We start from the raw sequence: 25,404 nt of genomic DNA, 5'->3' as shown, positions 1-25,404 counted from the left end.
TGGAGAATTTTTAAGTCAGGCAGTGATAGAAAAGTCCAGCAGTCCTTGGCCATCAGCAGTTGTTCTGGTAAGGAAGAAGGATGGCTCAGTAAGGTGCTGTGTGTATTATCGAACCCTGAATGAAGTGACAGTGAAAGATGCGTACCCCTTGCGAAATATTGATGACACCCTGGATGCTCTGTCAGGTGCCAAGTGGTTCTTCACCTTAGACATGAAGGCAGGATATCATCACGTCAAGGTTGCTGAGAAGGACGAGGAGAATGCAGCCTTTTCGTATGGGCAGGGTTTATGGCAGTTCGAAGTGATGTCATTTGGCCTGTGCAATGCTCCTGCTACTTTTGAGCGTCTCATGGATAGAGCACTGGAAGGCCTGCACTGGCAGACATCTCTCATCTGTCTTGATGAAGTAATTGTATTTGGCTGAACATTCGACCAGGAATTGGAGAGGCTGTTAGAGGTGTTCAACAGGATCTGAGCAGCGCACTTCAAGCTGAACCCCAAGAATTGCTACTTGTTCCAGAAGGAAGTGAAGTACTTGGGACACACTGTGGGCGAGGGCGGCGTCCGTACTGATCTGGAGTTAAGGTGGCAGCTGTGAAAAACTGGCCAATTCCGTGAAGGAGCTACGTGGTTTCCTGGGTTTGTGTACAGTTGGCTCCAGGAGTCTTGTTACTCCTTGCCATCCCTCTCTTGCTCATGTGGCAACAGCGCACTACTCGTGTGGGTAGGAGGCACAGGAGAGATTTTTCTTAATGATACAATAAATCGACATTTTATCATGCGGTTGATTGATCCACAGAGGATATAATATAATATGGGATATCTATGAGGGTATGTGGTTTCTCTTGCAGTATATACTGCATTTGAAGAAACAAGTGGTGGCGGGAAGGAAGAGGTGGGGCGATGATGGGGGTGAGGTAAGGGAAGGGAGAGAGGGGAGGGGGGAAAGTCAGGAGAACGGGAAGTGAACAGCGGTGGTGATGAAGCACCGTAGCGGCGTGAGTGGGAAAGGAGGGGAAAGGAAATGAGGATGTCCCACGTTTCAACTGGGCTATTATGGGTAATAATGATATTATCCCATCTCGCTTCGATCATTGTCTTACGTGCATGTAAGGGGAGAAAAGTAGGAGTTTATGGGGACATCCAGGTCCTAAATTCTCAAATGGCCTTGGTAGTCATGACCTATTGGGCGTTCGTATCCTTGTAGTTCAGAACTTGTCTCACTTCGGCCTGATATCCCAGCTTGTAGTACCTTATTTGTAGTCGATGGTGTTCTGTAAGGTATTTAACAATTTAGTGTAGGTCCCATATGAATTATTGGTTAGGTGTAGCTGTGTCTCTTTAGGTCTCAGTGTAGGGTAGTGGGGTAGTGAGAGGGTCTTAGCATAGGTTTATTTTTGTCTCTGAACATACCTATTGCAACTTTTTTTTCTGGACGTTACATAATATTATATATATGTAAAGGAATTAATAATACTGTTTCCAATAAAAATTAAAAATATAAAAATATAGTAATATAAAAACCTGCTTAATGACTTTGGTTCCCGGACCGTTGGTGCATGGAAGAAAAAAAAAATCCCACATGCTGAGGCAGAGTGGATGATGATGGAGTATCACGGAGTGCGGTAGCTCTCCGTAAGTAGGAATGGTGCAGGTTCAAACTGGCGTCGCGTACTATAGGGTAAAGGAGCATTCGCGTGCAAATGGTCGCAAAGCTTAGTTCTAATAGCTTATGAATTAAAAGGCTTTCGATATTCAAATGCAAAACTACTAGCAAACTCTTGCTAACCTTAGTAGGAGTCGCAAAATCGAACCGAAAAAAATATCGATTTAGTCCTTTCTTATTAGTCATAACTCCAAAACAGTATGGCTTATGCAAGCGTACTATATACTGTACCAAAACGCTGTTTGTCAAGTGTAGACGTTTCTTTTCATGTTTAGAAAAGCATTCAGGCTACGGTTTGCGAGTTATGGCCTGAAAACCGCATCGAGGTCACCCGTAAGTACGCCATTTTGCGCAATAACGGTTAGCTACAGCTCGTCTGCAGTTAATGAACATACCAAAACACTTCTTTTCACGCGAAGGCGCCCTCGTTTTAGTCTTGCAGTATGCCATGCATGTAACAATCCGAATCTGATGCATGCTTTATGCATAATTGTACTTACACAAAAATATCATAAACTAGAAAGCAAAAAATTTCTTTTAAAATGATTGTTAAGAAGTAGAAATGGCAAAAGTGCACAGATAAGAGACGAAAAAAGCGCAGAATCAAGAGAGCATTCAGGATGGGAGCAGATTTGGAGACCTATACCACCAGCTACAAGTGTGTGGCTAAAGTGTGCAATGTAGTAATGGGTATAGGTCTCCAAATCTGCTCCCATCCTGAATGCTCTCTTGTTTCTGTGCTTTTTTCATCTCGTATCTATGCACTTTTGCCATTCCTACTTCTTAACAATTAATTTAGAAAATTTTTGTTTTCTATTACACAGTACTTTTACGAAGCTACAGTCTAATAATGTGTTCTTATACACTCTACCAATTATCTCCTATCCTCCCCCGCCAGGTGGCCGTCAGTGAGGTGGAGCGCTTCGTGGTGGAGTGTATGCAGTCTCTTGGTGTGGATGTCAACAAAGCGTCATGTCTGGCCAAGGTCCTGGTGGCAGCTGACACCAGAGGTCACTACAGCCATGGTCTGCAACGCATCGGTATGCGCTCACACACACACACACACACACACACACACACACACACACACACACACACACACACACACACACACACACACACACACACACACACACACACACACAAGGTATTAGAAAAGCTTATAAGAAAAGCTTGGGTGAATCATCTAGACGAACACAGTATAACAGAAAGACAGTTTGGTTTCAGAAAAGGAAAATCATATGTTACTAATCTGTTGAGCTACTATGACAGAGTAACAAACACAATACAGGAAAGGGAAGGATGGGTGGACGGTATCTATTTAGATTTCAAGAAAGCTTTTGACACAGTACCACACCAAAGACTTTTATGGAAACTGTACCATCAAGGAGGAATTCGAGGCAAACTGTTTTGTTGGATGCAAGACTTTCTCATAAAAAGAGAAATGGGAACAGTACTAAGAGGAAACTACTCATCATTGAAAGAGGTGACTAGTGGAGTACCACAGGGCTCAGTGCTGGCACCAACCATGTTTTTAGTGTATATAAATGATATAAACAGTAACACTGGAAATGAGAGCTATCTGAATATGTTTGCAGATGATGCAAAAATACAAAGGAGAATTATTAACACAGACTCTTGTAAAGAGCTACAAGAATAATTAAATAAACTTCATGAATGGAGTAGTACATGGCAAATGGAATTCAATGTGGACAAGTGTCATGTAATCAAGTTTGGTAAAAGTGGAAAAAGACCTGATTGGGATTATAAGTTAGGAAATAAAACCCTATACACATCAGAAAGAGAGAAAAACCTAGGTGTGATTATCAATAACAGACTATCTCCGGCTGACCACATCAGCGAGAAGGTGCGGAACATGTATACACTGCTTGCAAATATGAGAATAGCATTCACATACATAAATGAAGACATGCTAAGAAGGATAATAACATCATTCATTACACCAACCCTAGAAAATGCATCAGTAGTCTGGAGTCCTCATCTCAAAAAACACATAGACAAGATTGAAAAAGTTCAAAGGGCCGCTACAAGATGGATACCAAGCTTAAGGGACCTAAGCTACGAAGAAAGACTAAATAAACTGAATCTACCAACACTACAGGAGAGAAGGAAAAGAGGTGACATGATAATGCTATATAAGTGCATATCAGGAAAGGAGAAAATAGACATAAATGATTACTTAACATGTGGAGAAGCATCAGCAAGAGGACACTACAAAAAAATGCATAAGAAGAGAGGTGATAAAGACGTAAGGAAATTCAGTTTCCCAAACAGAGCAATTGATCAGTGGAATGCACTACCGAATGAAATAGTGTGTGCCAAAACAATTCACAAATTTAAGGATATGTACGATAAATATGGTTTAAGACACGGGACAGTACGAGCTTGACTCATTCCTGTAAAGATACAATTAGTTAAGGTAAGAACACACACACACACACACACACACACACACACACACACACACACACACACACACACACACACACACACACACACACACACACACACACACACACACACACACACACACACACACACACACACACACACACACACACACACACACACACACACACAGGTCACTGCACTCATGCCTTGCAAGGTACAGTGGATCAAGTTGCCATTTTACACTAAGTATTGCCAGTCCTTTGTTACTACTAGATTTAAACCTTGGAAGAAACTGAGCTTATAAATTCGAAGATGAGATGTAAACCTTGGGGGAAACTGAGCTTACAAATTCGAAGATTTATCGATTGAAAAGGCAAGGTCTTGTGAAGATGGGTGCCAGGGTATCTTGAGCTTGATTTTGATATAAGAACCAGCAAAGGACAGCTCATGGACAACATAATTATGTAGGAAATTAAGGACCAGGAGTAGCAATATGTGGTAATGATTATTGACCCTAGAAGAAAAATATCAAGACTGGGACTATTAGCTACGTGGGATGGGAGGTGATTACACTTTTGGATGAATCAGAAAAAGAAGGAGAGCCTGAAGATCTTAGTTCTTGCTTCATAAATGTGATATTTAGGTTGTGATCGCCTATACTGGAACCTGTGTGTGTGCAGGTTGTAAATGAAGGTCAGTTTATCAGTTACGTCCTCTGTGATTATGTATAGCATCTGCTGTCTGTGTATTCGTCTACTTGTGAATGAGTCTAGTCTGGTGTAGAGCTTTAGCATAGTGAATAATTTAATGTGTATGTAATCACATTTGATCAATTTTGGAACTTCATTTTATGTGGTCTCATTTATATTATCGCTGTGAATGTGTGGATCCCAGTTAGTGTCGCAGTACTCTAAGTGTGTCCGAATAAGTATTTTATAAGCAAAAACTTCGAAGTTTGCCATGCGCTATCGAAGGTTTCTACAAAGAAACCCCAGAGAACGGATAGCAGGTGCCCTGATGGTGCACTTGTGTGTGGTCCACCTCATATCTGCTGAGATGTAAACACTCAGGTACATAACTGATGAAACTATAAAAAGGAACAGTGTACTTGACAGGAGGAACAGTGTGATCATGTGAAACGCATACGATGGCCTTTGTCAGGTCTCAGTGTTATTTGTCATTTCGCTTCTCAGTTCTTGAGAGCGCCTAAGTCATTATAATGTTGAAGGCCATCATCCTTATCGAATATCAGTCAGTGCACTAAACTGTCATCTGCAAAATGTCAAGTTATAGAAGAAAATGTTAGTGAAGGATCATTCATATAAAGGACAGTGCCACGTGGTATCCCCAGAGGTACCTGTGATGGAGGACGAGTCGCAGCGTCAGGAGGATAACTCATTGTTCGTGATTAGTCCGAATAGTGTCTGTCCTGTGGAGGAATCATCTGATGTCATAAAGGCTCTGTTTTGCAGAAAGTTTACAAGACTTTGTCGAAGACCCTGTCAGAGTCTAAAAACAATGATGTTCACTTTCCAATTTATACGTCGTTAAGGTCCTGGGCAGTGTCACTGGTTGTTACAAGCAAATGAGTCCTGCTCGAGCTTTTGAGCGGAAAACCTTGTTGGGTGTCAGTTACTGGAATTTGTCTGTGAGAGTGCTGTATGATGTGTCTATAAACGTATGGTCTTAAACTTTGTGGAGGGCTAGGTAAGTGAAACAAACCTGCAGATAACTGAGAGGGTTGTGTCTCCGGATTTAAACATTGGTACCACATTTGCCAGGAGGCAGATGTAGCCTGCACACTAGGAGCAAGAATACAAGCACTGGCCTTTCAGTTCTTCAGGGTCCTGTCGCCTTGCCATTGTAGTTTTGCAACTCTCTGGTTGTATGTGGCTAGAGAGTGGGGGATACTGATAGGTGTGGTGAGGTTGGTACCTCGTGTATGTTTGCTTGCTCATGGACAGTGACTGACTGGAAATGCTAGGTGAGTGCATGTGCTTTATACCCTGGAAGTGTAATAAAATAGTCAGGCTAAAGTGTTGTAAAGCCAGTAGAACCTTAATTGCGTGGTTTGAATAAACCGTAGAATTTAGGGGTGTTTTGTTTGTTTCTGTAAGGAAAGTGTTTGTTCACTTCGTTTTTGCTTGTGATATTTATTTTTGTTGTCTTTAATATATTCTTGTGTGTGTGTGTGTGTGTGTGTGTGTGTGTGTGTGTGTGTGTGTTTTAGTGTTCTATATTATAGCAAAGTTTATTTGTCTTGTATATTTTGCTGATTTTGTTTCTGTGTAGTCTTTTAATATATCTGTCGTGCCACTTAGGTGACCGGCGTCCATTTTGGGGGGATGTGCCGTTTGTTGTGTCGTGTATTTTCCAATGCAGTGTAGTCCGATTTGCATCACCAGTACTGGAATGTGAATCACTGTTGTTACGGAACAGAGAAAGATAATGTACACTTTAAGTGAGAATACTAAAAATCACTACTGTCCCGTAAAGTTCTAGGTTCAAAACAAAGAGTTAGGTAAAATTACAAGTTAAAGTTTAATGCTCAAAATAACAACAAAACATTCAGGACTCATAAGGATAATTTAATGGCAAAAAACAGATTAAATATATGGTTATCTGCAAATAGACTCCATTAACACGAAATTAGCATAAGTAAATTTATCTAAGTCAGCCCTGTTAAAATGAGATACCAGATAATACTCAGTGAATACCAGATATATTATTACAGATACAAAATATTATTAATGATGGCTGACAATAAGAACCTCACACGAACCACAAAAACCCCACTAGGCCCACAAATCAACATCTTATGTTATACAGTACAAGAACAAAATGCAATAACACCCATACTCAAATTACACAGCTGCTAGATGGTTGGAGACTTCCTGAGCACTCACAATAATAACTGTACAGGGGAGGACAGAGATGTGAACAAAATGAGGAGTAGATCTAAGTGGCAATAATGTAGAGACTGAGCTCAATATATAGGGGCCGGCAGAGCTTGATACAACTTGTAAGAAGGACGCGCAAATGAAGCCATGGGGACAAAGAGTTGACAATCCCGCTCTGAACAACAGAAAGGACGACTTACTCTACTATAACGGTAGAAGGGTGGACTGAGGTAGAACATGCTCGTGATCAAACATGCAGCATGCTGTGCGTTAAAAATTACACAAAGGATGATGAAATCATAGGCTATATAACACCTCCCCACAAAGAAAAAGAAATTTACAAAGGAAATTTCTTATTACTCTAAAACAATCTGTCTAAAGTCTAGATAAGCAATCTGCAATAACATTTTCTTTCCCCTTGACATGTTGTATGTCTAATGAATACTCCTGAAGAAGTAGACTCCATCTTGTCAATCTCTGATTTTTATCTTTAAACTTACTAAGGAATTTCAGTTGGTTATGATCGGTATAAATGACTATGGGGTCAAAACCAGAACACAAATAAAATGAAAAATGCTGTAAACCCAAAATCAAGGCCAAAAGCTCTTTCTCAATAGTGGAGTAGTTCTTTTGAGGTGGAGTGAACTTCTTACTGTAGTAAGATACAGGGTGTTCAATACCCTGATCATCCTCTTGCAGCAAAACAGCCCCAGCTCCTGTATCACATGCATCAACAGCCATCTTAAAAGGCTTAGCAAAATTTGGAGTAGCGAGCACTGGCTGACTTAATAGGATAGCTTTAAGTTTGCTGAAAGAGGATTCACAGTTATCGGTCCAGACAAATTTAACTCCCTTTTTCGGTAGGTCTGTAAGTGGTGATACAAGAATTGAAAAGTTAAGAACAAATCTCCTGTAATAACCTACCATTCCCAAAAATCTTTGTAGCTCTTTCCTACTTTTAGGTCTGGGAAGATCACTTATAACCTGAACCTTAGCTCCTGGTGGTGCAACATGTCCATCACCAATTACATACCCAAGGTACTGAACTTTAGCTTGACCAAACTCACACTTTGATAAATTAGCTACAAGATTAGCATGAACCAAACGCTCAAGAAATTTACTGACATGGCATAGGTGATCTTTCCAGTTGTCACTGAAGATTAATACATCATCAATATAAACAACACACCCTGCCAAACCCTCTGTTACAACATTCATCAGCTTCTGAAATGTGGCTGGTGCATTCTTCATACCATATGGCATTACCGAACATGCAAAAGTCTTTCCTAGTGTTAAAAAACATGAGATCTCCCTAGCACGTTCAGTCATAGGTAATTGCCAGTATCCCTTTAACAAATCAAACTTACTTATGTACCTAGCCTTTCCGATCTTGTCTATGCAATCTTCCACGCGAGGGAGAGGGTAAGTGTCTGTTTTGGTTATCTGATTAACACGTCTGTAGTCGATGCAAAGCCGCTGTGACCCACCTGGCTTAGGGACTAGAGTGACAGAACTCCACTCGCTCTGACAGGGCTCAATCATCTTGTGGTCCAACAGGTAGCCAAGCTCCTTCTGGATGAGAGGAACTTTCACTGGGTTCACACGGTAAGGAGGCAATTTAATTGGCTTTGCATCTCCAACATCGACATCATGCATCAACACAGTGGTTCTTCCTGGAGTGGCACGGAACATTTGCAGGTACTCCTGCAGTAATGCCGAAAACTCCTGCCTTTCCTCGGGAGGTAGATGAGAAAGCTTAGTCTGGAGATCATTCATGATATCAGGATTCTTCCCCTAACTATCACTCAGGCTCATACTGCGTGGGAGAGCTTCACTTGCAGACTCGGGTGGAACAGCTACAGTGCAGTCTGGATTATTTTCGTCCCGCCTGTGATATAACTTTAGCATGTTGATGTGACATAGTTGCTTGTTCTTTCTACGATCTGGTGTGGCGATGACATAGTTGACATCACTGAGTTTCTTCTCCACGAAATAAGGACCACTAAACTTGGCTTGAAGAGGTTGCCCATGCACCGGTAGCAGAATCAAAACCTGATCTCCTGGCTGAAAGTTGCGTAACCTGGACTTCTTATCATACCAAGTCTTCATCTTCTCCTGAGCAGCTCCTAAATTCTCTCTCGCCAGTTGTAAAGCAGTGGACAGCCGTTCTTTGAACTTCATCACATACTCCAGCAGGTTGACGTCATCTTCCTCCGACAGCCAGCATTCCTTGAGTAGCTTAAGGAGTCCTCTTACTTCATGGCCAAACAGTAGTTCAAAAGGTGAGAAGCCCAGTGATTCATTTGGAGATTCTCTTGCCTCAAATACAACAAATGGAAGACCTTTATCCCAGTCTTTCTGATGTTCCAAACAGTATTTCTTGAGCATCGATTTGAGTGTTTGATGATATCTCTCCAAAGCTCCTTGGGTCTGGGGATGGTAAGCTGAAGACGTGATCTGGGTGATGCCCAACTCTTTCAGAGACTGCTTGAAAACATTTGACATGAAATTACTTCCCCGGTCTGACTGTACCTCCTTGGGCAGACCAAACTTTGTGAAGAACCCTAGCATTTCCTTAACCACGTTCTTTGCTGAGATATTTCTAAGTGGAATGGCTTCAGGATAACGAGTAGCCATATCAATCAGGGTCAACACATAAGAAAATCCTGAAGAAGTCTTAGGAAGAGGGCCCACAACATCCACCAACACACGGGTGAAAGGCGCCTCAAAAGGAGGAATGGGAACTAGAGGTGCAACCTTTTCGGTCTGATTACACTTCCCCACAACTTGACAGGTGTGACAAGACTTACAATACCAGGAAACATCCCTGAAGATACCTGGCCAGTAGAAGTGTTTCAAAATGCATGCTGCAGTCTTCCTCACTCCAAGGTGTCCTGCCAAACTGGAATCATGAGCCACTCTAATGATATCCTGCCTACAAACACGAGGGATGACAACTTGATGTACAACCTCCCATTCACAGTCGGCTGATGCTGTTGGGGGTCTCCACTTCCTCATAAGTACTCCTGACTTTATATAATAACAAGTAGAAGCACCGGCTGACTCTTCCTCACTGCAAGCAGAGTTAGCTAGACCTTTCAACTCAGGGTCAGCAACCTGCAACTCAACCAATTCTTGACGAGACAAATTATCAACACTACGGGGTACTACCTCATCTGGTGAGTGGTCCAAATTAGCAAGAAAAGTGTCAGCTAGGATAACATCATCATCATCATTATCCTCTAAATCACCAGTAACTTTAGACTTAGCCCTAGTGACAGCACATGCAGGGAACACATCAGGGACATCACAATCCCGGGACGCAGCCACTGGCCCACTAGACAACTGAGGAGCTGGACACACTTGACTTCCACCAATATCATTTCCAAGTAAGAAAGTTACACCTGACATTGGGAGTGTCTCAACCAACCCAACCATAACGGAACCATTAACAAAACCAGACTTTAAATTCACTCTGCACAGAGGGACAGAGAAGTAATTATTCCCTACACCTTGTAAGATTACAGTTTCATCAGAGGAATTAACATTAGAGCCTAGAACACTGGTCAGCATAAGGGATTGGCAAGCACCTGTATCACGATATTTTTTAACTGATTTCCTGTCATTACTGTCCAGAGGACTGACAAAACCATCAGACGGGAAATTAGCACATGAACTCATGAGAGTGTCACCCACGTTATTGCTCAAAAGAGGAGCTCCATCATGAGAATTTAAGTTACCCCTCAAAGCAGGTTCAGTTAACTCAGTTAAGGATTTCTGGGAACTGTCAAGAGTGGACACTAGACCAATTGACTGAATATTTAAAGACTCCTTTTTGTTCACATCACGCTGTCTCCCGAAACATTTCTCCGCAGTATGACCAAGCTTACTACAATAAGTACATTTACTTTTCTGAAATCTAGAGGTGGAGCTGGTATTTACTTCCTGAGAAACATCATCTTTATTCTTTTTCCTGTTACCTGTACTCTGAGTAGAGGCAACGTACTTACTCTCAGCTTTCCTTCTTTCTCTAGAATATCTCTTGTGAGTGAGAGCTTATTCATCAGCTAAAACTGCAGCATCAGACAAATTATTTATTCTTCTCTCATCAAGATATAGGCTTACACCTTTACTAATACACCTTTTGAAGTCCTCCAGCAAAATCATCTGCTTAAATTTACCAAAATCAGAATCCACATTCTTAGAATTTAACCACTGCTCTAACAGATCTGCTTTGATTTTTGCATACTCAACATGGGATTGCTTATCTTGCTTGTAAGTTGTCCTAAATTTTACTCTATAAGCTTCAGGAACAAGCTCATAGGCCTTAAGAATCAAGCTCTTAACTACATCATAATTATCAGATTGATCCTGAGGCAAAGATGCATAAGTTACTTGAGCTTTACCGGTGAGAACAGTTTGAAGGAGTACTGGCCAATACTTTTTTGGCCAATTAAAACCTGTAGCTACCCTCTCAAACAACTGAAAATACTTTGTTAAATCAGATTCATTAAAAGGAGGGACAAGTTTAACATTTTTAGCCACATCAAAATCATCAGAGCTAGATGATCCAGTTCCACCCTGTTTCATGCGATACTCATGGTCTGCCTGAATCCTAGCAATTTCAACTTGTGCCTCAGCCTCCTTAGCACGAAACTCCACCTCCTTAGCCTGAGCCTCCTGCAGGGCTAGCTGTAATTTAGCTATTTCAATCTGCATTTGCTCATTTGGAGGAGTTACATTAAACAAGCTTTCATTATATGTCAACAACTTGATCTTTAGAATGATGAGAGCGAACAGCAATTCCCAATTGTTGAGCAACAAGCTTAAGTTCATTCTTTGTTCTGTTTTCTACATCAAACACTGTTTGCACATTTGACAAAAAATCTTTGGCTTCATCAAGCGTAGTAATAGTAGACATCATGAATAAATCACAGTCACAAAATAATAAGCAATATCCTTATGATAATATCCTGAATATCCTGATAAGAGGTCGCCAAATTTATATTACGGAACAAAGATAATGTACACTGTAAGTGAGAATACTAAAAATCACTACTGTCCCGTAAAGTTCTAGGTTCAAAACAAAGAGTTAGGTAAAATTACAAGTTAAAGTTTAATGTTCAAACTAACAACAAAACATTCAGGACTCATAAGGCTAATGTAATGGCAAAAAACAGATTAAATATATGGTTAACTGCAAATAGACTCTATTAACACGAAATTAGCATAAGTAAATTTATCTAAGTCAGCCCTGTTAAAATGAGATACCAGATAATACTCAGTGAATACCAGATATATTATTACAGATACAAAATATTATTAATGATGGCTGACAATAAGAACCTCACACGAACCACAAAAACCCCACTAGGCCCACAAATCAACATCTTATGTTATACAGTACAAGAACAAAATGCAATAACACCCATACTCAAATTACACAGCTGCTAGATGGTTGGAGACTTCCTGAGCACTCACAATAATAACTGTACAGGGGAGGACAGAGATGTGAACAAAATGAGGAGTAGATCTAAGTGGCAATAATGTAGAGACTGAGCTCATTATATAGGGACCGGCAGAGCTTGATACAACTTGTAAGAAGGACGTGCAAATGAAGCCATGGGGACAAAGAGTTGACAATCCCGCTCTGAACAACAGAAAGGACGACTTCCTCTATTATAACGGTAGAAGGGTGGACTGAGGTAGAACACGCTCGTGATCAAACATGCAGCATACTGTGCATTAAAAATTACACAAAGGATGATGAAATCATAGGCTATGTAACACTGTCAAGGAACTAGATATGAAAGTCGATTTGGTTCTGCAATAGGTATCCATGTCTGTGCTGTGATGCGATGCAAGTGGATGTTCCTGTGTTACTGTTTATGTCCGGTTTTATGTTGACGTCAGTCAGCGCAATTTCATGGTCACTAAGATTATTGTTACCCGTGTTCATGTAATAAAAGAACTGTTCTTTGTGAGGAATTAATCTAGTAAGTGGAATGGGATCTCATGTATGATGTTAAGACTGTTTCTTGTTGAGGACTGTTTGTGCAGGTGAATGAGTTTTGATTATGTCAGTGAAGTGTTTTTTGTAAAGATCTCTTGCCTGCGGTAGTACGGTGTCATTTTAATGGATGGGATTTGTTTGTTGAAGAATAAACAATCCAGTCAGTTGTCATGGGGATAAAAATCACCACCTTACCAAATGTTCATGGAGATTTTTCTAGAAAAAGTTTCTCCAAGAGGCTGCAAGTATTCTGCATTTCAGTAAGGGAGATGGTGAAATTAACCAATGTATACAGTAGTGACCTGCCGTCTCTTACCTTTGTCTGAATCCCTAAAATTTCACAGTCAGTGTTACGTTTCGTGACTGGGGCTGCACTTAGTTCTGGTTTTGTCAGTCATGGCTTCGTTAGCGTCTCTATTCGCTTTCTTTCCTGCGTAATGTTACGTTATGGAGACTGTGTTGGGAAAACTTTGCTGTCAGCTGTCACGAGGTAGCCTGATCTGTCACTAATGGTGCTGACGGGTATGGCACAGGGGGTGAGAGGAGTTTGGGTGTGCAGAGTAAGGCTGGAGGGACTGGGACAGGAGGTACTTCCGCAGCTGAAATGCAGAATTTGATGTAAAGAATATGTGGGTGGGACAATGTATAGTTTCTGGGCAGAATTTGTTATAACAAAATAGCGTACCATGCAAGCTTGTGTTATGTGTGTGAACCATTCTGTGCATATTTGGGGAGGCGGTGGCTGAATCGGTAGAGAGGCGGCCTGCAGTCCTAATGGACCCAGGATCGAATCCCGGCTGGGGCAGGGAACAGTTTAAGGATTTGAATTTCCTAAAAAGCAGACTTTCCTGATCTACCTGATGACCCGCCGACATTCCGTAAAAATACCTCCGCTAATACCAATACACCAGTCCTGTATGAGTCATCCCTAGCATGTATTCAGTATGGATGGTGGGTGGTAGCGCCGAAGTGGTGGCATGTGGAGGTGTAGGAGGACTATGGGCCTTGGGATAGGTCACTGCTCCCGAGAAATAGGCCCTGAAGCCTTTGTCCAGAGTTGGACACGTAAATATATATATATATATATATATATATATATATATATATATATATATATATATATATACCCCTTGGGGGTAGGGGGGTTTTTCAAGAATACTCCCCCAGTATCCCTGCTTCTCGTAAAAGGCGACTAAAAGGGTTGGCGGAGGGTTAGTGCCCCTCCCCGGAAAACAACTAACTAAAAAAACAAACAATAAACCTCGGACAAGGACTGACCAAACGATGACGACCCAGTACCGGACAGAGGACTTGGTAATGGGTACTTGGAATGTAAGAGGAGCGAATGATGAGGTGAAAGAGAGAGAGATTTTCCAGGTGCTTGAGGGTGCGAAAGTGGATGTATGTGGAATAACTGAAACAAAATGGATAGGAGAAAATGTGAGAGAATGGCAGTATAGATGGGGTATATGTGCAGGAGTAGGTGAGAATGAGAGGGCAAAGTAAGGAGTATGTATAGTTGTGAGTAAAAGATGGAAGAAGAGCATAAGACTATGGATCAGTTGGATCAAGGATTGTGTGGGTAAAGTTGAAAGTTGGAATACAAATGTGGGCGATTGTGTGTGTGTATGCGCCAACGCAAGATCGTGCTAGAAGAGTGAGAGAAGAGTTCTGGACAAATGTAGAAGTGTGCATGGAAAAGTTTGGAAGGAATGAGTGTTTTTGATTGGTGATATAAATGGTAAAGTTGGGAATGTGAAGCTGGATGGAATAGTTGGTGAGTGGGGTGTGCCTGCTGAGATAGATGAGAATGGGAGTGCGTTAGTGGACATTTGTGCTGGGAGGGGGTTGGTGATAGCCAATACCCTCTTCATGCATAAGATGATCCACAGGTATACATGGCGAGTGATGAGAAGGGTGGGTGGTTAACTGAATGAAAGGAAGGCAATGATTGATCATGTGTGTGTGGATGGAAGGATGCGAAGATGTGTAATGGATGCAAGAGTTTATAGAAGTTGGGGGAGTGGACTTTCTGACCACTACTTGGTGGTGGCCAGAATCAAGGTCCAATTAGAATGGAGAAATAGAAGAAGGGAAAGACGAGAGGAAGGAGTAGTTGCAAGGAGAGTGGAAAGGTTACAAGAGGATGAGAAAAAGGCAGAGTATAAGAGAGAAGTGGAGGAACAATTGGGCAAATATGAATTGGAGCAGATGGGAGACATGGAAGGTGTGTGTAGCATATTTACAGAAGAAATGTGCAGCATGTGATGTGGTGTGTGGAAGGAAGAGAAGACAGAGGGGGGTGCAAGGAACAGCGTGGTGGACTGAAGAGGTGATACAGGCTGTGGCACAAAAGAAGAAAGCATACAATGAATGGATGAGAAATAGGGGCGTGGAAGAAGTTGAGAGGCGGAAGAAAGAGTTATATGTAGAAAGAAAGAGAGGTGAAAAGATTACTAAGAGAGAGTAAGGACAGAGTGGATGAGGAATTTGGAAGGAATATGAGTGTAAAGTGGAGGGACTTTAAGAAAATGTTCTGGAAAGAGGTGAAAAGAGTAAGACAGGGTGGAAGTGAAGTTAGCAGGGGAGTGAAAGATAAAAATGGTAGATTACTAGTGGAGAAGGGAGAAAAAGTGAGCAGATGGAGAGAACACTTTAAGGAATTGTTGAACGTAGAGGATGGAAGTAATGCGAGTATAAGTGGCTGGGGAATGGCTGGGAGAAGGAGGGAGGTGAGAAGACAGGAAGAAATCAGTAGGATAGAAGTTGTGGAAGCAATGAAGAAAGTAAAATCGGGGAAAGCCCCAGGAATTGATGGAGTAGGTGGTGATATGCTGAAGCATGGGGGAGAGCTAGTAGTAGAATGGATGTGGAAGATGTGCAGATTAGCCAGGGAGGAAGGTAGAGTGCCGGAGGATTGGAAGTCAAGTATAATTATTCCCTTGTACAAAGGAAAAGGGGAAAAAGGAGTATGTGGTAATCATAGGGGCATTTGTCTTCTTAGTATAATAGGAAAAGTGTATGGTAGGATACTTATTGACAGAGTTAGAGAAAGAACAGAGAAATTAGTTGGAGAAGAACAGGGAGGCTTTAGGAAGGGAAGAGGTTGTGTAGATCAGATATTCATTCTTAAATCTTTAGTGGAAAAGTTTCTAAAGAAGGGAAAGAAGTTGTATGCGGCTTTCATGGATTTGGAGAAAGCATATGACAGGGTGGATAGACAAGGATTGTGGAAAGTGTTAAGAATATATGGATTAGATGGGAAGTTGTTGAATGCTGTGAAAAGTATGTACGATGGTGCAAAGGCTGTAGTGCGTGTGGATGGTGAACTAAGTGAATTTTTCTCTTTGAAAGTTGGTTTGAAACAGGGATGTGTCATGTCTCCTTGGTTGTTCAATCTGTACATGGATGGAGTAATAAAAGAGGTACAAGGTAGGGTAGTGGATGTTGGAGTGGCCCTGGTGAGAGAGGATAGTGTTTGGAAACTCCCTGTACTGTTGTTTGCAGATGATACTGTGTTCTTGAGTGAAGACGAAGGGGAGCTGCAAGGCTTGGTGGATGAGTTTGGGAGAGTGTGTAAGAAACGGAATCTGAAGGTGAATGTAGGGAAGAGTAAAGTGATGGTCTTTGAGAGAGGTGAAGTCAGTGAATGTACAGCGAGGTTGGATGGTGAGGAATTGGAAAATGTGAGTACGTTTAAGTACTTGGGTAGTGTGATGAGTAAGGATGGAGGTTTGGAAGGTGAAGTGCTTGAAAGGGTACAGCAGGGAAGAAAGGTTGCTGGTTCTTTGAAAGCAGTGATAAGAAACAGGGAAGTGAGCATGGAAGTGAAAAGTTACTACATAACAGTATTGTGATACCAACTCTAACGTACGGAAGTGAAGCTTGGACGTTGTTGGAAGGACACAAGTCAAGAGTGAGAGCAGTGGAAATGAGTTATTTAAGAGGAGCCTGTGGGGTCACATGGAGAGACAGGCTGACGAATGAGGATATAAAGGAACGTTGTGGTGTGAATGTGGATGTGATAGGAAGCGTTATGAGGAACACACTGAGGTGGTTTGGCCATGTGGAGAGGATGGAGGGTGAAAGACTGACGAAGAGAGTGTATGTGAGTGAGGTGGAGGGGGGAAGAGGGAGGGGGAGACCGAGGATGAGATGGAGGGATGGGATGGAGAGGTATATGAGAGAGGGGGGTGTGAGTTGGGAGCAGGGCAGTGAAATGGCGGAGGACAGGGCGACTTGGAGGCGATTTGTTTGTGGCCACCCCAAACGGGATTGAGGCGTCTGGCAATATATATATATATATATATATATATATGCGGCCATTGAAGTAAGGCGCTTTCTCCACAATAATCACACGACAACCCTCCCCCTCCCCTCCGCCTCCCTTACCCACTCAACTCGCACACACCCTCGCACGTTGGACGGAGCCAGCGGTGTATAGGTTGGCATATCCAGCTGACAAATGAAAGTATCTGAGTTCGATATTTTGGCCCGGTCAGTCTGTTGCACTCAGTTTGTTCGTCCCCCCCCCTTGTCCTTGTTCACCCAGGCCATTAGCAGCCTGGATGTACCTCAGCTGCTGCGGACCGTAATTTTCGCGATGACTGGGACTCAAAAGATGGTATTGTCTACTTTAACCCCTTAACCGCGGGGCGTCACTTTCGTGATGCTTGGGAGCAAGGGATCATACCATGGGGCGTCGCTTTTGTGATTCTGTGTTATTTTGAATTCACCCGGGCTTCCAAGTGGGGGCTTGTATCATCTATCAGTACTGCCAATGTCCAACACTAGTCAGCACTCCTAATCTCATCTGTACTCCCATCCATTGTTGACAATTTAGCCATTTCTCCCCGTTCTTGACTCCCCTCACTACCCCCCCTCCATTACCCTATCCTCTCGCCTGCCCGGCCGTGCTACGCTAAGTAAATCTTCCCTGGAATTTTTCACTGATTTCATCCATTGAAATAAGCCCTATGTCCTATTCTTATACCAAATAATATATACAAGAAAGAAATAAGGTAAGTGAGAGTGCCATACACCTGGAATTGGCTAATTATCACCTGACAACACCTCACGTGCACTCGTTCGCTAATTTTCGCTGTTTTTTTCCCCTTGAAATATGCCGTATAATCTATTTTCGTAATAAATATACATGTAAGGAGGGAAGGGAGAAGCCTAAGTGATATTTACATTCACCTGGAACTACCTAATTTATAATGTATTGTCTAGATTTCCTGCCAATCATTTCAGTGCTAGACAAAGCTGTTTCAAGATCTAACATTGGTAGCTCTGAATATATATATCTAAGTAGGCCTCTAATCTATTTTCGTAATAAATATACATGTAAGGAGGGAAGGGAGAAGCCTAAGTGATATTTACATTCACCTGGAACTACCAAATTTATAATGTATTATCTAGATTTCCTGCCAATCATTTCAGTGCTAGACTTAGCTGTTTCAAGAACTAATATTGGTAACTCTGAATAACCCCTAAGCAGGCCTCCACGCTGGCCCTCCGTTATCAGTTTACTCTCATCTTCCGAAGCGAGGGTACGTATGTTTCTTCTTGCTGACTTCAAGGCCTTTTTTCACCCCCATGCAAATGGCCCTGTGACCTTTACCCCCTACTAAACCTCGTGTGGAAAGAGGTAAAGGGCTGACAATTGATAAAAGAGTGACTACGATCTTTCTATTGAGTAAAACAGTGCAAATGGAATTGTAAATAATGTGTAAATAATGTGTAAACAGCAAGTGAAAGTAATGAATGTAAATATACGTGAACAATGGAAAATAGTTTTATAAGTTATTTCAAGTGACAGTGCACAACACAGTGTAAATAAAATAGAAATGTAAATAACGTAAATAAAATAGAGAACGTAAATAGAAATGCAAATGAGTAGTATTATAAGAATACGAGTATATACCCTAGGAGTAATGAAAGTGAAAGTTTCACTCTAGCATATCTGAATGCTATGAGTTATGAGAGTGAAGATGAAAGTGACATTCACTCTCAATGCCAGTATACAGGACGAGAAAGTGAATGCTACGTATTTTACTGAAAGAAATTGAATCCCTACAGTGACAATAAACTAATACTACTGAAGGAAACTTATGGATAAAGACTGTAGATATATATAAGTGTTATATAGTAATAGAAATATAAAGTGTGAGGGGTTTTATGAATAATAAATGACAGAGTACCAAGAGCGAACTAGTGCCAGTGCAACGATCAGACGCGCTCGTAATTTCCATTGCTTTCACAGTGTTTTTTTTTTTTTAGTATGGATCCCAAACTACTTGAAAATTGTAGAATAGTGTTTATAGTGTTTGTATCTGGCTGTGGTAATCATATTACTGGTTGTCGGGAAGTGTAAAGTGGAGACTTCGTTACCCTACTTCAGAGGTCTCCACAAGTCCTACGGTAACCGACGAAGGCTCAACAATCATTTCAGGATAAAGCTGAAGGTATGTGCTATAAGCATATATAATTTTATTATTCTAAGACTAATAACTGATTTTTGGCAAATATTTTTTGAGAGTCTGTCGGAGCCCAAATAACCCCGCGGGACATGCAAGTCATTGGTAAACAAGCCCGCGGTGTAGGGGTTAATGACCCTCATGTAGTGTACCTACAGCCAGACGCCACAATCACAGGAGTGGTGGCCGTTTGTCTTAGAGTCAGCTGTTTTACGAGGAGAGGCACCAACTCTCCGCCAACCTATTTGCTGACAGGTAGGGAACACGTATGGGCTCGTTATATGGTTACCACCCAGCGTTGTAAATGGTTTCCTAGCTTACAGGAAACCAATAGGCCTGTCACTCAATGTAAAGCCATCTGGAAAGGAAAGAAGAGTAATAAAAAGTGACAGGAAAGATGGAAGAAATAGGAAGGGAGGAGGACAAACATCAAGTGCGTGGATGATGGTCGGCACCACCAGCACCACCACCACCGCATATACTGTAGTCAATAGCCACAACTATAACGCATCCACACACGCGCACATATTCGTCCGCTCTGCTGTTCTTTACCCTTTCCATTTCTGTAAAAAATTTAATAATATACCATACAGCGGAGTAATGGTGCCATTATTATTTACTTTTTTTTTTTAATAACTGCCAATGTCACGGACACTATAAGTGTGATTTGCTTAAGTTTATTTCCTCAAGTTATTGGTATATGTATGAGGAAATTATTATGAGAAACTAGAGTTGCTGCCTAAAATAATAACTTCACTGATATATGGGAAAACACGATGACACAATTGCCCCAGGCCTTGGAGTAGTTTCGCCGGCCTATATAAAATTATTATCGTGCAGAAACACTGTTTGTCAATGGCATTTAAACCTACAGACAAACATTAAACACTGCTGAGAACAGGACATTTTGAGATGCTAACAAATCATACAGTGTGAAAATAGAACATTGCAAAATATTTGAAATTCATGTAATACACACAGTGTTCAATCAAATGAAAATGTATCCCCAGTATCGAAGAGTACAAAATTACCATACAATGAGACCCTTGGTACCAAAAATAACTTTAAATATGAGTCTACCCTTCACATCTCAGATTTCTCTAATTTCAAAACAATCTGCTCTGTACAAGTAGACGTGACAGGAATGCGTGCTCCTTGAAAATCAGAAACCTAGGCCGCACTAACTGTGATTCTGTATTATGAAAAAGCGAGCATCCCATGCAATGTATCCTGGCTCAAAGGTGTGTAAAACACCAATATAATGATAGTCTTTGCCATGGCCTCTACCTGGATAGTGCACTACACTAATCACCCTTTTCTCCTGCAGTCAGGGGATGTATATCTGCACCTTCTTATTGGTTACTGCTTAAATTTAACTGCAAATGAATAAAACATATTATCTTTATATTTTCAGTGTGAAATATGTTCACAGCAGTTATTATCGCCATTATATGCATTACTGTCAGGGTCCCAGTAGCCCAGTACAACCTTGGCGCGGTATTGTGATTTGACGGACTGCCGGATGTAGAGTTCACGGATTACATTTTTTAAAATATTGTGTTGAGGTTATATTTTGAAATTAGGACTCGCAAGCAAGCCCACTTCCAGCTTAATCCTAACCTAACCAAACGTAATGCCTCCCCTATATAACATTTCGATAACTGAATCCGTGAAATCTGTTTTTTTAATAACAGAACAGAGGAAGGAAAAACCAATGAATAAAAAATAATAGTCCATACACCAGATTACCGGTGTCCTTCATTCATAAAACGTCTGTAACAGTTGAACTTGAACAACCGTTGGTTAAAGTTTGGGGAGAAAGCTCTGGGGAAACGAGTTACAAAGAGATGCAGTTCGGGGAATAAAAGTTTTCTGATAGGGAGAAGTTCTGCAATATGGCAGTGTGACATTCCAGTCATGAGCGTTACCAGGTGCCCGTGTAGCGCAGGGGAAGGCATAGAGAGGTGGCACCATGGATGCAACTTCATCTGAGCATTTGCCATAAAAGTATCTGTAAAATATTGCAAGGGAGATAACATTCCTTCTTACTTGTAGGGGAGGTAGTTTATTTGTAATGGCAGGGTTAATAAAAATTCTGATAGCCTTGTTCTGAGTTTTATCTAGTTGTTCTAATGCAGCCTCTCCACCAGTCTGTAAAATCACAATGCAACCTTGGCGCAGTTGCCCCGCTGGTGCATATAATGAACATCATGCCATATACTGTACTCGAAGCTATAAATTCATATGATTGCCATACCCTACACTATACTGTCCAAAATTACTGACAACATTTTAAAGAGAGCAGGCAGCTTCATTCTCTCTCTCTCTCTCTCTCTCTCTCTCTCTCTCATATATATATATATATATATATATATATATATATATATGTATATGTATATATTGTTACGGAACAGAGAGAGATAATGAACACTTCAAGTGAGAATACTAAAATCACTACTGTCCCGCAAAGTTCCAGGTTCAAAACAAAAGAGTTAGGTAAAGTTACAAGCTAAAGTTTAATGCTCAAATTAACAACTAAACATTCAGGACTCATAAGGATAATGTAATGGCAAAACAGGTTACATATATGGTTAAATGCAATAGCCTCTGTTAGCACGAATTTAGCAAGAACAAATTTATCTAAGTCAGCCCTGATAAAATGAGAAAACCGGATAATGCTCAGTTAATGCAAGATATATTATTACAGATACAAAATATTATTAATAATGGCTGACATCAAAAACTCCACATGAATCAAAAAAACCTTACCAGGCCCACGAATCAACACCTCAGGCCACACAGTACAAGAAAAATGGTAACAACACCCATACTCAAATTATACAGCAGCTAGATGGTTGGAGACTTCCTGAGCACTCACAAAGATAATACACTATACAGGGGAGGACAGAGATGTGAACCAAATGAGGAGTAGATCTAAGTGGCAATTAACCCCTTAACCGCGGGGCGTCACTTTCGTGACGCTTGGGAGCAAGGGATCATACCACGGGGCGTCGCTTTTGTGATTCTGTGTTATTTTGAATTCACCCGGGCTTCCAAGTGGGGGCTTGTATCATCTATCAGTACTGCCAATGTCCAACACTAGTCAGCACTCCTAATCTCATCTGTACTCCCATCCATTGTTGACAATTTAGCCATTTCTCCCCGTTCTTGACTCCCCTCCCTACCCCCCCTCCATTACCCTATCCTCTCGCCTGCCCGGCCTTGCTACGCTAAGTAAATCTTCCCTGGAATTTTTCACTGATTTCATCCATTGAAATAAGCCCTATGTCCTATTCTTATACCAAATAATATATACAAGAAAGAAATAAGGTAAGTGAGAGTGCCATACACCTGGAATTGGCTAATTATCACCTGACAACACCTTATGTGCACTCGTTCGCTAATTTTCGCTGTTTTTTTCTCTTGAAATATGCCATATAATCTATTTTCGTAATAAATATACATATAAGGAGGGAAGGGAGAAGCCTAAGTGATATTTACATTCACCTGGAACTACCTAATTTATAATGTATTGTCTAGATTTCCTGCCAATTATTTCAGTGAAATACATAGCTGTTTCAAGAGCTACGTTGGTAGTACTGAATATCTCCTAAGTAGGCCTCTACCCGGGCCGGCCCTCCTTTATCAGTTCTCTCTCATCTTCCGGAGAGGAGGCACGGCTCATCCTCTTGCTGACTTCAGGGCCTTTTTCACCCCCATGCAAAGGGCCCTGTGACCTTTACCCCCTGCTAAACCTCGTGTGGAAAGAGGTAAAGGGCTGACAATTGATAAAAGAGTGACTACAATCTTTCTATTGAGTAAAACAGTGCAAGTGGAATTGTAAATAATGTGTAAATAATGTGTAAACAGCAAGTGAAAGTAATGAATGTAAATATACGTGAACAATGGAAAATAGTTTTATAAGTTACTTCAAGTGACAGTGCATAACACAGTGTAAATAAAATAGAAATGTAAATAACGTAAATAAAATAGAGAACGTAAATAGAAATGTAAATGAGTAGTATTATAAGAATACGAGTATATACCCTAGGAGTAATGAAAGTGAAAGTTTCACTATAGCATGTCTGAATACTATGAGTTATGAGAGTGAAGATGAAAGTGACATTCACTCTCAATGCTAATATACAGGACGAGAAAGTGAATGCTACGTATTTTACTGAAAGAAATTGAATCCCTACAGTGACAATAAACTAATACTACTGAAGGAAACTTATGGATAAAGACTGTAGACATATATAAGTGTTATATAGTAACAGAAATATAAAGTGTGAGGGGTTTTATGAATAATAAATGACAGAGTACCAAGAGCGAACTAGCGCAAGTGCGGCGGTCAGATGCGTTCATAATTTTCATTGCTTTCACAGTGTTTTTTTTTTTTGGAGTATGGATCCCAAACTACTTGAAAATCATAGAGTAGTGTTTATAATGTTAATATCTGGCTGTGGTAATCATATTACGGGTTGTCGGGAAGTGTAAAGTGGAGACTTCGTTACCCAACTTCAGAGGTCTCCACAAGTCCTACGGTAACTGACGAAGGCTCAACAAACATTCCAGGAGAAAGCTGAAGGTATGTGCCATAAGCATATATAATTTTAATATTCTAGGACTAATAACTGATTTTTGGCAAATATTTTTTGAGAGTCTGTCGGAGCCCGAATAACCCCGTGGCACACGCAAAACATCGGTAAACATGCCTGCGGTGTAGGGGTTAATGCAGAGACTGAGCCCATTATATAGGGGCCGGCAGAGCTTGATACAACTTGTAAGAAGGACGCGCAAATGAAGCCATAGGGGCCAAAGAGTTGACACTCCTGCTCTGAACAACAGAAAGAATGACTTACTCTACTATAAGGGGGAGAAGGGGGGAGTGAGGTAGAACACGCAAGCCTGGTCACTATGGAAGCCACGAGAAGAAACATGATCAAACATGCAGCATATTGTACATTAAAATTATACAAAGGATGATGAAATCATAGGCTATGTAACACCTCCCCACAAAGAAAAAGAAATTTACAAAGGAAATTTCTTATTACTCTAAAACAATCTGTCTAAAGTCTAGATAAGCATTCTGCAATAACATTTTCTTTCCCCTTGACATGTTGTATGTCTGATGAATACTCCTGAAGAAGTAGACTCCATCTTGTCAATCTCTGATTTTCATCTTTAAACTTACTAAGGAATTTCAGTGGGTTATGATCGGTATAAATGACTATGGGGTCAAAACCAGAACACAAATAAAATGAAAAATGCTGTAAACCCAAAATCAAGGCCAAAAGCTCTTTCTCAATAGTGGAGTAGTTCTTTTGAGGTGGAGTGAACTTCTTACTGTAATAAGATACAGGGTGCTCAATACCCTGATCATCCTCTTGCAGCAAAACAGCCCCAGCTCCTGTATCACTTGCATCAACAGCCATCTTAAAAGGCTTAGCAAAATTTGGAGTAGCGAGCACTGGCTGACTTAATAGGATAGCTTTAAGTTTGCTGAAAGAGGATTCACAGTTATCGGTCCAGACAAATTTAACTCCCTTTTTCGGTAGGTCTGTAAGTGGTGATACAAGAATTGAAAAGTTAAGAACAAATCTCCTGTAATAACCTACCATTCCCAAAAATCTTTGTAGCTCTTTCCTACTTTTAGGTCTGGGAAGATCACTTATAACCTGAACCTTAGCTCCTGGTGGTGCAACGTGTCCATCACCAATTACGTACCCAAGGTACTGAACTTTAGCTTGACCAAACTCACACTTTGATAAATTAGCTACAAGATTAGCCTGAACCAAACGCTCAAGAAATTTACTGACATGGCATAGGTGATCTTTCCAGTTGTCACTGAAGATTAACCCCTTAACCGCGGGGCGTCACTTTCGTGACGCTCGGCTACAATGGATCATACCGCGAGGCATCACTTTTGTGATT

At 41.0% G+C, this 25,404-nt stretch overlaps 1 protein-coding gene across 1 annotated transcript in view; it reads left to right on the top strand.

The window, feature by feature from the left end:
• The first annotated feature begins 211 nt into the window (after window positions 1-211).
• The window catches only part of LOC145417517 (putative oxidoreductase YjmC), a 113,152-nt gene continuing 87,959 nt past the window's right edge, over window positions 212-25,404 (top strand). Inside the window, exons 1-2 of the mRNA XM_080286225.1 lie at window positions 212-406; window positions 2,565-2,706. Of these exons, the coding sequence (XP_080142351.1) occupies window positions 212-406; window positions 2,565-2,706 (337 nt within the window). The remainder of the gene's footprint in view (window positions 407-2,564; window positions 2,707-25,404) is intronic.

Source organism: Coenobita brevimanus, chromosome 110 (assembly GCF_032717465.1).
Source record: "Coenobita brevimanus isolate Jiangsu-jjx chromosome 110, ASM3271746v2, whole genome shotgun sequence".
Lineage (NCBI taxonomy): Eukaryota > Metazoa > Arthropoda > Malacostraca > Decapoda > Coenobitidae > Coenobita > Coenobita brevimanus.
This window is presented reverse-complemented; position numbering and strand designations above follow the sequence as displayed.